This window comes from Caretta caretta, chromosome 10 (genome assembly GCF_965140235.1).
Source record: "Caretta caretta isolate rCarCar2 chromosome 10, rCarCar1.hap1, whole genome shotgun sequence".
Lineage (NCBI taxonomy): Eukaryota > Metazoa > Chordata > Testudines > Cheloniidae > Caretta > Caretta caretta.
The window spans coordinates 52,942,014-52,958,423 of record NC_134215.1 but is presented as its reverse complement, the minus strand read 5'-3'; the positions used below and the strand labels follow the sequence as shown (position 1 = coordinate 52,958,423).

The 16,410-nt window shown below is 39.4% G+C and overlaps 1 protein-coding gene across 1 annotated transcript in view; it reads right to left on the bottom strand.

Moving 5' to 3' along the window:
- The window catches only part of VPS13C (vacuolar protein sorting 13 homolog C), a 188,529-nt gene that overhangs the window by 60,549 nt on the left and 111,570 nt on the right, over positions 1–16,410 (bottom strand). Inside the window, exons 50-59 of the mRNA XM_048868093.2 lie at positions 15,722–15,891; positions 14,898–15,133; positions 13,180–13,409; positions 11,794–11,886; positions 10,226–10,591; positions 8,485–8,574; positions 6,573–6,728; positions 5,368–5,632; positions 4,314–4,474; positions 3,499–3,620 (exon numbers count right to left, since the gene is read on the bottom strand). Coding sequence (XP_048724050.2) covers positions 3,499–3,620; positions 4,314–4,474; positions 5,368–5,632; positions 6,573–6,728; positions 8,485–8,574; positions 10,226–10,591; positions 11,794–11,886; positions 13,180–13,409; positions 14,898–15,133; positions 15,722–15,891 — 1,889 coding nt within the window. The remainder of the gene's footprint in view (positions 1–3,498; positions 3,621–4,313; positions 4,475–5,367; positions 5,633–6,572; positions 6,729–8,484; positions 8,575–10,225; positions 10,592–11,793; positions 11,887–13,179; positions 13,410–14,897; positions 15,134–15,721; positions 15,892–16,410) is intronic.

Genomic DNA, 16,410 nt, shown 5'->3' with positions numbered 1-16,410 from the left:
GTGCAGAGGTATGCTTGGTGCCGGGAAGATGGAGTACTGCACCTCCGGTGCCAGGCACTTTCCCGCTGAGCACGGTGCTGGGGAATGATGTGGTGATGGCGATCAGGAGTGGTGCCGGGCACGATGCCAGACTGGTGACTGAGCGCTACACATTGCAGGCTTGCCTCTGGACGGTGTCGGCCTCACTGGTACCAGAGACTTGTTCCTGATGACCAGGGGGCTGGGCCACAGTCATCTCTCTGAGATCCCTTGCGGCCTTGAAGTGTCCAGGGTGGAGAATGGCTCCAATACTTCCACCTGGCCGTGCCCTGCTGGAGAGTCACTTTGCACCCGACTAAACAGTGCCTTCTGGGGCGCTGGAGTTGACGGCGCCAACTCATGCTGCCTGGGAGCCGGTTCCTTCCGCGCGTGCTGCGAAGCATCCCCTGACAGTCTGGGAGCTCTGCAAGGGGAGCGTCCTCTCCCAGGCTTTTTGCACTTGTGAGGCACCCGAGAAGTGGAGTGGTGCCAGGGCCCTGTGCTTATTTGTGGTGCCGGGGATCACTGATGCTGAGGGTCTCCTGCAGTAGAGTCCTTCCTTGGCCCCCAATTGCAAACCGACACCGGAGCGCTCTGCACCGAGGCACTCGGTCCCAAGCCTTGGCGGTCCACAGGCACTGGGTGAAGTGCAGATTCCATGAACAGCTGCCTCAAATGGAAAACCCGGTCCTTCTGAGCAATCCCACAACTGAGGAAGAAGGCAGTGCTGGTCTATAAACTGACCTGGTTTAGAGGGAAAATGAAGGCAGCTGACGAAAGACAGACAGAAAGAAAGAAAGAACGAACGACGAATATAAATCAGAAGTTAGGAATTGTAGAAAACTGATCAAGAAAGCCAAGGGATAGATACAAGGAGAAATCTATGGCCAGCCAAGTTTGTACAATAAGGAGTTTTTTTAAAATATATTAGGAACAACAAGAATCCTAACAACGGTATGGGCCCATTATTAGATGGAAATGATAGAATCACCAATAATAATGCAGAAAAGGTAGAAGTGTTAAATAAATATTTCCGTTCTGTATCTGGGGACAAAACATGATCTAGCCCAGGAATTGGCAAGACTTTGGCACATGGCCCATCAGGGAAACGCAATGGCGGGCCAGAACAGTTTGTTTACCTGCAGCGTCCACAGGTTCGGCCGATTGCAGCTCCCACTGATCGCGGTTCACCGTTCCAGGCCAATGGGGACTGCGGGAAGCAGCGTGGGCCGAGGGATGTGCTGGCCGCTGCTTCATGCAGCTTCCATTGGCCTGGAACAGTGAACCACGGCAAGCGGGAGCTGCGATCAGCTGAACCTGCAAATGCAGCAGGTAAACAAACAGCCCTGCCCAGCCAGCGGATTTCCCGGACAGACCGCATGCCAAAGGTTGCTGATCCCTGATAAAGCCTCATTGTGGAATGGTAATACTCTCTCCATTCCACAAGTACCTCTGGAGGATGTTAACAGCAGCTACTGAAGTTACACATTTTAAAATCAAGTGATCCAATGACTTGCACCCAACAGTTTAAAAGACCTGGGTGAGGAGCTTGCTGGACCATTACACTGATTTTTAACAAGTCTTGGAGCACTGGGCAAGTTTCAAAAGATTGGAAGAAAGTTAATGTTGTGCCAACTTTTCATAAGGGCAAATGGGATGAAGTGGGTAATTAGACACCTTTCAGCTTGACATCAATCCTGGAGAAGACATTGAAGCAGCTGATAGGGCACTCCAATTAAGAACTGAAGGAGGATAATGTAGATAATGCAAATTAGCACGGGTTTATGGATACTAGATCCTGTCAAACTAACCTGTTATCTTTTTTTGATGAGATGACAAGTTTGATTGATTAAGGTAATAGTGTTGATGTAACGTACTTTGACTTCATACCACATGGCATTTTCTTACAAAATGAGAATATAAAATTCACATAGCACACATTAAATAGATTAAAAACTGGCTAACTGATGGGTCTCAAAATATAACTGTAAATGGGAACTCATCATTGAACACGTCTGTGTCCAGCGGGGTCCCAAAGGGATTGATTCTTGGCCCTATGCTATTCAACATTTTTATCAAGGACCTGGAAGGAAACATAAAATCGTCACTGATAAAATCTGCAGATGACACAAAAATTGGGGGAGCCATAAATAATGGAGAACAGGGCACCGATTCAGAGTTATCTAGGTCACTCGGTAAACTGAATGCAAGCAAATAATGTATGTTTTAATATGGCTAAATGTAAACGTATACATCTGGGAAACAAAGAACAGTCAATATGTACAGGATTGAGGAAACTACTCTGGGAAACAGTGACTCCGAAAAAGACTTTGCAGTTGAAATAGACAATCAGCTTAACATGAGCTCCCAGTGTGACACTGTGGGCAAAAGAAATAATGTGATCCTGGGATGCTTAGACTCTATGAACTCTCAATTTTGTAAAGTCAATAGAGGCAGATGGGTTAAACTGAATCCTTATGGGACACTAAACGTAGTTTATTTCTTCTAATTAGGTCTGACTCTGATTCCACTATTTAATTCTGGTTTAGCCTATGATTCTTTGGATATATAATTCACCTTAATGAGTGTTTCACCAGACACAGGCTGACAGGAAGTTAAATGAACTGTGACACCTGGAGACCTAAACGAAAATATGGACATTGGAGACTGAGATGAAAGCCTATCTGCCCCTTCCAAAATCATCTGTCACCTTTTGAAATGTCTGCTTAAGTAAGGCTCACAGTTCTAATATCCCACCTGTTTTAGGCCAGAATTCCACTGGCATGCAAGCGTTTAAAAACTTCTACATTCCCTCAAGTCTCAAAGCACTGAAATTCACAATAAACATCAACAACTGAATATAAACACATTGTAAGTAAGATACACTATAAAGGAAAAAAGGAGTTAAAAATCGGGGAGGGGAAAGGGAACAAATGGAAATAATAAACGATTATTCAAAAGTACAACGAGAAAAGCCAAAGTGTTTCAGTGAAAAAGCATGTAAATGCTATACCATTCCTACCAAAGATAATGGATTGACTTTGCCCCTGGATCTTAGAAACTCTCCCCTCATTGCAAGTTATTTCAGGTCAGATTTATAAAAATGTTAGATTTGCAAATGCAGTTATGATTAGGCAAATGGAATAATTGTTCACAAAATATGACTAATAACCATGGTTATGTTCATGCAATACAAGTAACTGCACATATGTAAACTGAGACCATTTTGAAGGACCATTTGCCCTTCATTACTACTATTTTGGGGGCTTTTTTAATGCACCCAGTTGCATTATATAATTATTTTTAAAAATAAATATAATTTGGCTTTTGTCAATTCAATCGTGAAAAAAGCCCAGCACAAGATGAGTATGCGTGGTCTAGTAAGACTAACAGATTGAGTTGGTAAAAAAATATTTTGATTCAAGTAATGGTAATTTCACATCACACGCTGTAAGACTTGGCATAACGGTATAAGTGTACCTGTATGAATCTAAAGGAACATGGAATTCCTCTTCAGGCTTAGATACTCCTATTGGCTCCAGCAGTCTAACATCTCTAACAAATTTGTAGATTGTAAATGGGACAGAGAAATGATTCTTGATCTATGATAAAAATGTATACGTCTCATTAAATATATTTCGCAAATTTCAAAATGAAAATATGAACTATACATAATGTACAAAAATTAGTAAATCTAATTAGGACGCTCCTTTGCAAACTGAAACTTACAAAGAATTGTCCTCAGAAAGTAACTAATGTGTACATAAAGCAAAAAAAATGCAATGTGAAACATCAAAGTAACACCACCACAATCATGCTACTTTGGAGCCCTTAACAATAACAATTAACAATATTACTTGCTTGGAAGAAAACGTTGCATCTTGCAGTACAAATTACATATTGAAAACGTATAGCTTAGAGCTGCAGGAGAGCCAATTTAAGCCACAATTTAATAACTACCGTCTTTAAATGGAATGTAACCAAGGTAGCACTTCTATCCATTACAGGTATTTAACATAAAACAGATTTTTATACCGGCATATGCATACAACGTCTCCATTCAAATCCTATAACACATTTAAAATTACAATCTAAAATGTAAATTTAAAGCAGTATTACTTACATTTATGAAATAATTGCTTTTACTTTATATGTTCGTGTTTGCTTTTTTGCTGAAGAATAATCTCAAAATGTATTAAGAAAAAAGGAAGCCCAAGTTACTCTCCAGAAGTAAACAAACTCTAAGCAGTGGCCTTGGGCTTATTTAACTTTATGCATTTTATTATACATTTTACCTGCAGAGGAGACCGTATGGTAATAACTTTATTCCCTTCAGCTGCATCTATCTGTACCAGAACAGAGTCCGAGTGGTCGACAAGAGGAGTCCGTACACTGTGCAATCGTCGGCCTGGTTTTGCAATGGGGATGTTTGCCACTTCTGTATAGCCTAGAGGCGCTGTTTTACAAAACAACACTGGTATGTGATTCTGCAAACTTACATAACAAATCATTACCATTTTCAAGCAAACATGCAATGCCAGCCCCTTAATAAAATTACCCCACAGCCTCCAACATAAGAGACTCGCAGGTTGTGTTTTTGGCGCACGATAACTAGAAAATGGTTAACCAGAAGGGAAAATTAAAAGTAAGTTTTACGTCAATAATGGCTGGGAAAATCAAGTATGATACCACCAGCTTCTACAAAAGATACTTGCTACATAATAGATATAGATCATGAGGCACCCTCAGCCTATTTGTTTCACACAGAAACAACTTAAGATTCTTAATGAGGAGACAGGGGGAATGCCAGTATTGCAGGATTCACACTATCTTACTCCCTCCAATGAACTGACCAGCACAACTTGCTATGTGGGAACTCCTGACTATCCCAAAGAGATTGAATCTAACTATATGAAGTGAGTGGTGACAGGTGGATCTCCATTGGGGAGGTCAGCAGGCCAGCTGAGGTGCAATCGCATCAGCTCACAAACTCTCCTAGCCCTCTGATGGAATGGCAAGATGTTCTACCTGCCTGTGCTTCTTACTAACCTTTAATTCTATTATTAGGGAAGTAAAGGAAAAGGGACTTGAATTTTCCCCACTCCTCTTTTCCCAGCACCCAAGTCAGTGTTCTGAGAAATTGACTATGGAGTGGCAACCCTGGCTCTAGGAAACATCCAGCAGGGACAAGAGTAAAGACAGTTGCCAGCTGGTGGCGAGCAGTTATCTCCAGAGTGAACAAGGAAATTCAGTGGTTAAGTTTGACCACATGGTACCTGGCCTAGTAACTCTCCCCTGAATCTCTTCACCAAGCACAATTGCTACCAACAGTCATCCCTTGCACACTACCTAAGCTCAAAGTGAACAGGCAGCTCTCTTGACGGTATAATGCCGACAGCTTTCCTCGATGCAGAGGTTCCAAAACTGAATATTCCAGTTCCAAATTCTGACCAATTTCTACATCATGAATATCTTCTTTTAAGGTTGAACCAACCACTCGAAGATTGATGGTAGGATGCACTTTGAGAGGGACACCCAGTGCATTTTTCACTGTAAAAGGAGCCCTATCTTTTAAAGAATAATCAAAAGTGGAGGCAGTCCCTTCAGAAAATGCCTGTAAGAAAGTACAATGATAAGATTTTTAAAGGATAGTGGTCATGATAGAATAAAACATCTTAACCAGTTAACATAAAAACATCCATACACAATACTACCTTCTTTACAGAAGCAACAGTATATACTGTATATCAGGAAGTATGTGCTTTTGGCATGATTGTATAAAAGCAATATTCAGTATTTTGAAGTAATCTGGTATTACATAAATTAATATACGAGTCATTTTCACCACGCTAAAACGTAAATTCCACTAACATTATTATAACTTATTACTCATAAATTAACAATAATCATATAAGTCTGATATAATTACCACCTACATAGATAAACCCAATTTATATTTATTTAGTAAAGTATCAGTGAGCAATATCCATACAATAGAACATCTTCTGGGACGTGAACAAGCATGTCCTACCTCCTCAGGAGTAAGAGGAAAATACAATAGAAATTTAGCACACTGGTGGGCTGCAGAGGCTTGCTTCCATTAAATTTGAAGGGCCAACTGTCAGTAAGTATCTTTTTTTCCCCAGTATGCCTATTGAAAGGCTAGGCTACCCTATAATGGAGACCAGAGACCAGATTGATCATGCACCCATGGGGAAGGGCTGCTTCTATGTCTTGTACCAATTCAGATTAAGTTACAAGACTCTCACTCAGTCATTTCCCTCCCATATTTTCTCCCTTTTTAAGTCCTGTGTCAGCACCTCCATTTTCATAGTCAAGGGAGCAGCTGGCTTCTTTCTGAACAAGTCAAACTCACTTTTTAATAGCTAGAAGGATCAACTGTATAGCAAAAGAAAGAATTCACCCCATCACGAAAGACAGAAAATGAGTAAGTGGACTCTCAACCTGACTGGCTGAGCAGAATAAGAATAAGAATTCAGGACTGGCCACAAACAAAATTAATTCATGGTAAGTCCCGTATGGAATAAAATTACCTTGGCTAAATTATTGAAAACAGCAAGACAACATTTGGATATTGTTATATTCATTGTATCCTTTGAAGAGATGTTAACCACAGTTTGTGCTTCAGGAAGAACAACAAAATCATCCCCAGGTATCAAACTTTTATCTTGTATAGGGTTAGTCTTTATCTAAAGGAAAAAAACAGCATTAAACATTCTCTTTGTCTAATTTTATAAGCATGAACACAAACTGTTTCTCCAAATTTAAGTAGCTTTATGCAGGTTTGCAATTTTCTCTTAAAATCATACTTCACAAATGTGTTGAGAAATCATTAGCAAATTCCTTTAATATGATCTTGGATATATTATTTATTTCATACCCACCAACATTCAAAGTCAAACATAGCACTGTTTTCTGCACTTTTATAACAACATACCCTGCTGCACATTTATCATGTGGTGCTCAATGACTAATTGGTTATTATGAATTAATGAGCAATCTGGAAGATAATGGTGCAAGGTGACACTGAGGACCAATAGAATTCCCCATTTTATTTTATTTAATATCAAGACATTAACATTTGGTGGATTCTGTTGCTTTCATTCAGGAAAATAGTCCAATGGCTTTTAGCTGTTAATATATGCAAGGCTAAGAGTTTTTCCATTACCACCAATATTCAGGCTCTTGCATCTCAAGTGGTAACCGCATTCATTTCCAAATTAGCACTTAGCTCTTCTCTTCACCTTTGTCATATCATCATCAGCTGGGCCTCTCTCTTTTGACGATGCCTCCTTAGGCTCCAGGGTCTTGTTTGCAGTACAAAGAGGTAAGCTCCCCTGAAGTGCTTTTCTGCTGCCTTCCCTATGTCTCAGACTAGGGGAGAGTTCTCCTCCAGAGATCTCTTCACCTTTTTGTCCTAAAGTGGTTTTTAGTATCATCCCTGTTGGGTGATATTGATTTTTTTGTTTTGTTTTTGTTTTGTTTTGTTTACTTTGTCCTCCTTCAGTTTTTACTAGTTCTTTTAGCTTTTTGACGAGTTCTTTGTTATGCTCTTAAATATTTTTTTTCTTGAATACCCAGGGTCCCAAAATCCATCAGAAACTAGAAGAGGCTGTAAAAATTCTCTCTCATACTAAAACATCAGTTTTAGTAAGAATTTCCAAGTGCAAATCTTATTAAAAAAATGGGATACAATCTGCCTACGGGGGAAAAAGATTTATTGGAATCCAAAATCAGTACCAGGTGAGAATTAAAGTACATGGCTGTTACTTAAAAATGCACATTGCAATATCCACAAAGGCAGCATTTTCTCCACCTAGGCCTAACAGCATCTCTAAGAAGTGTGGATAATTACAATTCCCTCTCTACACAAGATGTTTTTAATCACTAGTTAGCAGTGACTATTGTCTTGGCAAGTTCTCCTGAAAGCTTGTGTTGCCCCTCTTGTCAGTAAGACAGATTTAGTATCATGTACAAGGAAGAGGCTATTATATATATTTTGAAGGCAGCCTCCTTGAGAATTCCGCAAATAACATTCAGAATTTTCAACCCTGACAGGTCTGTCTACACTGCAATTAGACACCTACAGTTAGCCTGTGCCAGTTGACTCTGGCTTGTGGGCTGTGGCTGTTGGGCTGTTCCATTCCAGTCTAGACCTCCAGGTTCAGGCTGCAGCCCAAACTCTGAGACCCTCCCACCTCACAGGATCCTAGAGCCTCAGCTCCAGCCCAAGTCCAGAAGTCTACAGTGCAATTAAACAACCCTGCGGCCTGAATTAGCTGGCACAGGTTAACTATGGGGTTTTAATAGCAGTGTACACATACCCTCAGTCAAAGAGGACAGTATCTGGGACGTCATGGGTCAGTATCTTAATGCATCAACATGTTAAAAAAAGCTGTATGTTCACAATGAATATTTCATATATTGTCCGTTATGTTTCCGTACTTCAAGTTTTAAATTCCATGGTTTCCTTCCTCCATCAATTCGTTCAATAAGAGGCTCCCACACTGCATAAGTTTCATTGTAATAATGAACCTGAAAGAAAATTAAAATTGGGTTGGAAATCAAAGCATATTTTTAGATCACTCCTTATAGTAGTTATATTACCATGTTATGAAAGCATATGCATTTCTTCCAACTCAAACTTTCATATAATGGTTCTTTCATTGGGTTAAATATTAACTATTTTATAAAAACACAGACTGTTTTAATGTGTGTAACGAATATCTTTTATTAAAAAAGAGGTTTATCAGACTGCACACCAAGCTTAGTTTCCTTACCTTTCATAGCACTAGACTTCTTTCTCAATCTATCACTTAGAAATTGTAACTAGCTCTAAATCTGACTTAGCCTGGACATTCTGATAATTCAAGTTAGTCTATTAGTCAATTCCTAATGCATTAATGTAATCATTGTCACCTCCCACAGCACCAGTGGCAGCATCTGGAGACCCAGAATTCTCAACAGTGTGAGCAGTTCTGGACTCTGTGAGCTGTTTGGTGGGGTTGGGAATTGACCATGGGGTGGGGATGTGTGAGGAAAGGGATTAGAGCGTTAAGTAATAGACAGACCCCTGCCAGCACATTCACAGTCCTGAACTACAGGAATATCTAGTGTACAGCTCATTAACATGGGTCCACTAACAAGTTAATGGATCTTCTCACCTTCCCCAGCTGCAGGGACCCATTCTTGCCACTTGGACAACACCAGAGATCATGGAGTAACTCTTGGGGTCTTGGTGACCTCCCAACCCCATGTGGGACTCAACACCCTCCACTGGGGAGAATTCATCACAAGTAGTTGTGAGGATAGATATTTTAAAACACTAGCCAACCATGAGATAGATGCAGTAGCTGTTGATCCTCTATGGCTACAAGTATACTAGAAGCTAGGGGTGTGATTCCCAGCTTGCATAGACCTACTCACACTAGCCCTCATTGAGCTAGCCTGATAAAACCAGCAATATAGCCGCGGTAGCAGAGGTAGCATCAGCAAGGGCCAACGGCCAACTGCCCACAGTATGTACACATAGGGTTCAGGCAGGTTGGTACTCAGGTTGGCTAGCCTGTGCTGCTGCTGCCGCCGCCGCCGTGTCCACACTACTAGTTTCAACGCACTAGTTCGATGAAGACGAGAGCTCCTATGTCTAAGAATCACACCGCTAGCTCACAGTGTAAACATAGCCTGTATGGAGAAGAGGAAGTACATGAAGCATGATCATGCATACCCAAGATCACCTTTTCCATAGAGATTAAGAGGGATGGGGTTCATCACCAAGACCCCAAAGGATACGCAAAAATGTTAAAGAAGTAGAGAGGCAACAATGATTGTTATATGATAGGGATTTTTAAAAATAATTGTTTACATTTCTGGAATCATCAAGCTACGCACACTGATAACACTATGAAACCACATTACATTATAATGGTTTCTCCTGTCTGCCCCTCCTCCTTTCCCTGTTATCAGTTCTTACACGGATTACATTGTCTCTAATGCGACTGACTTCTTGGGAGTATTGATTATGACTACCTATGCATTTTTACAGCACTGGTACAATGCTAGCCCAATAATTATTGAGGACTTCAAGCACTACTACATAAAAATCAAGCAATTGTCTTTTAGCATTTCAAAACATTTTTCTGCCTTTAACAATTTTAATTTGGAAGCATGAATTGACCCCACTTACCTCCAGTGTCAAGTCAGCAGTGGCACCCAACAGGGAAGACCAGTTTTTAAGTGTTCCTGAAAATGCTGATTCTATTAATAATAAAGGAACAGTGCGATGTCCCAGACCACATTCCAAGGTGATCTGAACTGATTTCACACCAACGTCAAAATTCTCATTTTTCAGAGCGTGCTCACTGTCCGTGAAAGTTTCAGTTGCTTCCGTGGCTACATCAACACCAAGGAACCAAGCATTGCATTGGTTAATGGATTTCACATCCCACAAGTTGCCAGAATCACTTGTTGTCCCTTTGGAATCCTCTTCTTTGGCCTTTGGTTTTATGGCAGCCATTATAGTCATCACAGTATTCAAAATGATTGGTGAAATCTTTAAGAATAAAGAGTCTCATTTGTAGCTTACTTTTTTTTTTTTAATTTTACATGTAAGCCAGATGGAAAACAATTAGACATTGAAGATATACCACAAAAGTGTGGTATCTGTTATAGGTTATCAACCATCACATAAATAAGGCATGTATCTGATTACACAAACAAGTAACAACTTAAATTTGGGGCACAAAAATGGCCATCATGCATAAGTGTCTCTCACCTATGTTTCCTAAAATCCTCACTAGTTTTCCCACCCATATTCTCAGAGTTGTAAAAGTATTCTTGATGGTCTAAGTCACAAAGTCTAACCTTCTTACTGTTGCGCACAGAGAGCATATATTTTAACAACGTTCTGATATATACAGTGAACACCACCGCTGCTAAAATACTACCAATTTTCTTGTTTAAGCATCAACATTTATGTTAAGCACACAATATTTATTTAAAAAGCTAAACCTGTTGTGTGGTACGGTACATACTCTACAGAACTTCAACCCAAAGTTAATTTTACAGGCAAGCCACCAACATTCTTATCGTCAAGACTTGCTGTGAGTGGTGAAATCCGATTTACTGTAAAACACCATATGTGCCAGTTACCCTGATATGATTAGAACACACATTATATAAAAATGAAGAGTTAGCAATAATGTCAAGTGAAGATTCTTAATGTAGCTATCCTTAAATTACTGATTAAGCCATTAAGTGAAAGGTATTTTATGACTTATTAGTGCTTCATTCTAAGAACTACCAAATTATACCATTTGCACAGAAGTAACTGTGCATAAATTTAAAGCAACTATCAACCTAAGTTACAGATGTAGGTCTTGCACTCAGTAATAGGGGAAATGTGTTTTAAAAATAGGAAAAACCAATTGTGAAACCAAAAAGACTGGCTGGAGACTCAGGAAAAAGGGTACTATCTGATTTTTTTTAACTGACCAGATTTCAAACTACCCGACTATACATTAATACTAATTAATAATTTAGTACACTGCATTTTAAAATACCTCTGAACTATCAGTGCTTGTTCATAGTGATATTACCAAAATGTTTTGACATCCACACCAAAATTACACATAGAATTTTGATGGTCTAAATTGGCAACTTTGGACAGCAATAAAAGAAAAAAAAACATGTTAAAATTTTAATCTGAGAAGTGTAACTGCTTTTTCTAAGTCAATTTTTAACAATATTACTAACCTTTATAATAAGTTGTTCTATTGTCACTGCCATACTTTGCAATCCTGAAACATGTGTCATATTTTCCACCACCAAAGAACAAGGCTGTAACACCTGAAGGAGTATTTGAATTTATGGTTATAAAATAAATTAATTCCAAGCTTCCATCTTTTAAAAAAAAATTTCCCCACATCTTTCTTCTTTATGGCCAAAGAGAGTTAACACTTGGCAAAAAGCATGGAGCTATGCACTGTTTCAGGGGAATACAGTCCTCCCATACTGGTTTTATGTGGTCACATAGGAGCTATCCAAATATGGGATGCTGGCATGGAGGCAGGAGCTCCAGTAGCCGGGCACCAGATACTTTCCTGTAAGCAAGAGGACTGAAGGGCAGGGAGGGACAGAGCTGAACAGATTCCTTGAGTGAGTAAACTACTTCCTGAAAAGAGGTTAAACAAGTTACTCCCCACACTCTCAGCAAAAGGAGGAGCCCAATGGACTTCCACAGTGCTACTTCTGGAGTGATGCCGTTACCAGTTGCCCATACTTAAGGCTAGCCCTACAGACTCAAATCTAACCCATAATATGAAGTCAACAGTTTTCTATTAACTATTCTTAACTCATCATTCGTAAGTTAACTTTAGTTTCCTAGCTACAATATGTTCTTGCTATCATCAATTTCTGCTTTATGCTCAAGCTCTAGCTCACAGGCTTGTGCTAAAATCCATGTTTAAATTAAAAAAACACTATATGATCAGTGTCTTCTCAAGGAAGAAATCTTTCACTGAATGTGCTTATGCTCCATAGTTTTACAACTTTTTCTGTAATATTTCTATTTGAGATCTGGGTCCCGTTAAAGTAGAACTTTCCCATTTCCTTGAGGGATGGGGAAGGAAGGGCAGAAGCAATTGGAGAGATGGCTTATGGAGCTCAGCCATTTTGGCCTGTAAGCAAATAGAATGAAATGGAGCTGGGGAAATGGGGGTTAACAGTATGTTTGTACAAATCAGAAAGAACACACCACCCATATCAACTTGATGTTTTAATTGTATGTGGCCTCTCTCCACATGCAATATTGACACAACAGATATCAGCAGAGGTGCTGAAGCTGCAGCTTATTTAAGATGAAGGGAATATCACAGCATTCTCCAGTTGATCCCATCACTTTTTGGACTAGCTCCCTCCCCTTTGACCCAAATAGCCCAAATTAATTATCTCTTCAGGGCATAGTACAATCGCCCTGTCCCCCCCCCCCCATCTTTACACATGTCTTCATGTTACCCTGGAACTGAGCTGGACTTTGGGGGGGGGGGGGAAGGAAGGGTGTGCGACTGATTAAAGGCTATATGAACCAACAGTTCTGTGTCTAGTTTCCTTGTGTGTGAAGCATGCTAAGAGGTTTCTTACAGTGGTGATATTCTTGTCCTGCTTTTCTCTGAGGAAAGCACAGGCCAGCACTTTTACATCCTTCACTTGAGCTGTCATCCTTTGTGCAAGCTTATCAGATGATAAAGAGAAATCACACTGGAATGAAGCTTTTAAGGCAGGAGCATCAGCCTTGGTCAAATTGGCAACAAATACAATTTCTGGGTCCAGGACCACTGCTTTTACTGTCATGTTTGGCCGTAAGGAACCCTCTGGGCAAAAAAGAAAAAAAGTACTGAGACATGTACTTACATCACATCTTAAATTACATCATCAGAAATGCTATCCAACAATTAATTTATGGTGGATTAAGAAGGGCTGTGATTTTATACTGTAGAAAAAAAGCTTAAGAAACCTGTTCCTAGTTTCTGATCCGAAGCAGGACTTCATGAAGGTTTTCCTCAAATGATGACACATTATGCTGTGACTTGGTTTCATTACAACCATTTACTAGACTAGAACCCTGTGGGTCCTATAAACGATACATTGCATAATCTACCAGTAGCCAGACAAAGGAGCTGTACATGAAAAGGCTTGTTGAAAACAGTGGGAGCCAGGGTATACTACAGCTGTAAAGTGGTCACATAGGCAAAAAAACCACACACAAAAAACCCCACAACTGAATAAAAAGCTACTGTAAACCATCTACTTGTAGTTCCTAACATTAAAAATTACTCAACCTCCTATTTCCAAGTCTTTATGAGTAAATTTCTCAGAAAGAGATCTCTTTACAGAGCACAAAATTCTCCAACTTGCTCCCCTACAAGAGGTTATACTGAAGTTAGAGTTCCATATGTTGCAGTTGGAGAATCCAAAGGCATGTGGGAAACAGATGCCTTGTGATACCATAAATAAAAGGAAAGCAAGTAATTGCTTTAACTGAAAAGCTTCAACACTGAATTTTTGAAGGATCAGTCAAGATAGAGCCTAAATTCTTGACCCCTGGCCTATGAACAGAAATAAATTATTCATCATATTAGACCACAGCTGTTCTGAAAAACAAATTGCTTATTTTTCTTATTTCATCATATTCCAGTGTTGGAGCCTTAAAATTCTACCAAGCAGGGGAAGGTAGGTAGGTTTTGGATTTTTAACTAAAAATCCCTCCAAAATTTCAAACTAGGGAACTCAGTGTTGTTTTCAAGTCTTCTTTAGCCAAGGAGGAATTTTACACTCCAAAAGCATATATGCAAGATCAAATACTCTTTGTAACCTGCATTTAAAGTGTGCTGTTTCTCTCTTCACTTTCTTGCTTTCTTAAAAGCAGAGAGCTATGCTTAGACTAATGGTCCATACAGCAGTATGGTAATTTAAGTGTGCTTCCTTTGAATATTTAAGTGTTTTTTTCAGTGCCTACAGATATACAGCAACTACTGGGTGAAAAAAATAGGTATGCAAGTTGTTTTTACAAAATTTACTATAAACAGGGAAAAATACTTCTATTGTCACTGTAGAAATTGATCCCAGCCTATTAAGATCTTTGGAGAACATACCTAGGTGTTGTACGACAGCAAGAGTTAGATACGATTACTGTTCAGTTCAGTATAATCTTGGCACCTTAACTGACCATATTTATCTTCATTTTGGGGACTTAACCCTTTGATATACTGTTCCACACAACTTCAAAAAAATATCAGCAAGTTATGTTTTGTTCCTTTCCCACAGGGACTCCTTAAAAAGCCAAATACATTTTTGCAAACCTTTGTCATGTTTGGGCTTTCCAGGGGCATGCTTTAACTGAACCTGAGTAGACCTTTCAGTTGAAGCTGTTGGCATGGATTTAATGAAGAAGTCTGCCACTGTTAGCAGGAACTCCACACTGGCGCACACATATAGTTTATCAAGGATAGCAACTACTTCAATGCCATTTGTATCTTGCTTGTAGTTTATATCAATCATATAATTATCTGTCTTGTTGTATTTCTTGTCAATCATTCTGAAAAACAATCAATGTAAAAAACATTATTTTAATTAACTTTTAGAGCATTAGAAGAATTTGGATAGAGAAGGAGATTGGTAATGGAATGCATTCTTTCTCCTCAAAGTCACTTATTTCAATATATCCCAACTCCAAAGTAATGAATTCCTTTTGTGTTCTATAAGCAAAGAAACTAGGGACAAGTATGAATTCTGTTTTACAGTCATACAAATGTAGTCTAGTGTATTTTATTACAACATTTCAAAAACTGATATAGTGTGACAGGGAATGTGAATCAAGTTTTTAAGTACACAAAACCACCTAGCTCTAAACGGGGTTCAGCTTGAGCCAGCAATTCCAAGCTTTATGAAGTTCCAGAGATCCAGGCTTCCTATTTACTTCTCTTTCCGTGTCTGGCAGCTCTATTTTGACATTTGTCCATACTATTATTCCATGGCTCAGCAAATATATTCAACAGACAAATTATACCTAACATTTATTTATAAAATTTCAGTAAAGCTGCTAATGCCAAGATTCCTCTCAAAAGTAATTTACAAGTGATAACACTTTCACTGCAGCTCTTCATTTGCGGAGCATTCAACTAACCTCGCTGTTACTTTCTGAATCCCTTCTCTGAGATCATCCAGGGTACACGTCTTGAGTTTAATATTAACATCCATTGAACCATCTGAAAACATCTTCCCTGATGATGCCATGAGATGTAGTCTGAGTTCACCAAGGCGTAAATTGTCTCTATGCAGTGAAAGCAGGGACTGCTACAAAAACATTGGGAAACATTAATTATGGGGAATGGAAAAACAGGGAACGGAAGATTAAACATAAGTGTATTTCTGCTTATGTTAGAGATTGAATGTACCTTATGATTTGGTTATGAGAGAAGTTAGTTATACTTATTTAGATGAGATTAGAGCATGGATGAGAGCAACTAAGGCTAAGATGCTGAAGTGCATCATCTGAGTCAGATGAATGACAGAGACAGTTTTGTGTCATCAGCAGACTGAAAACAACCCTCTTGACTATACTCCTTAGCTGCGTACATGTGCACAAACTATCAGGTGTGACTGAAAGACATCCTACAGAAGATCTCTTGGCCAAGAAAAGCAGTTGCCCACAACTGCTGAGGGGAGAAAAGAAACCAACTTAACAGCAGCCTCATTCACTACTGTAGTCCATAGATGAATTAACACCATCTCATGATCAACAATATCAAAAGCATCTGACAGATCTAATACAACCCCTGCAGGGACATGTGATCTATATCCACTACCCAGAGA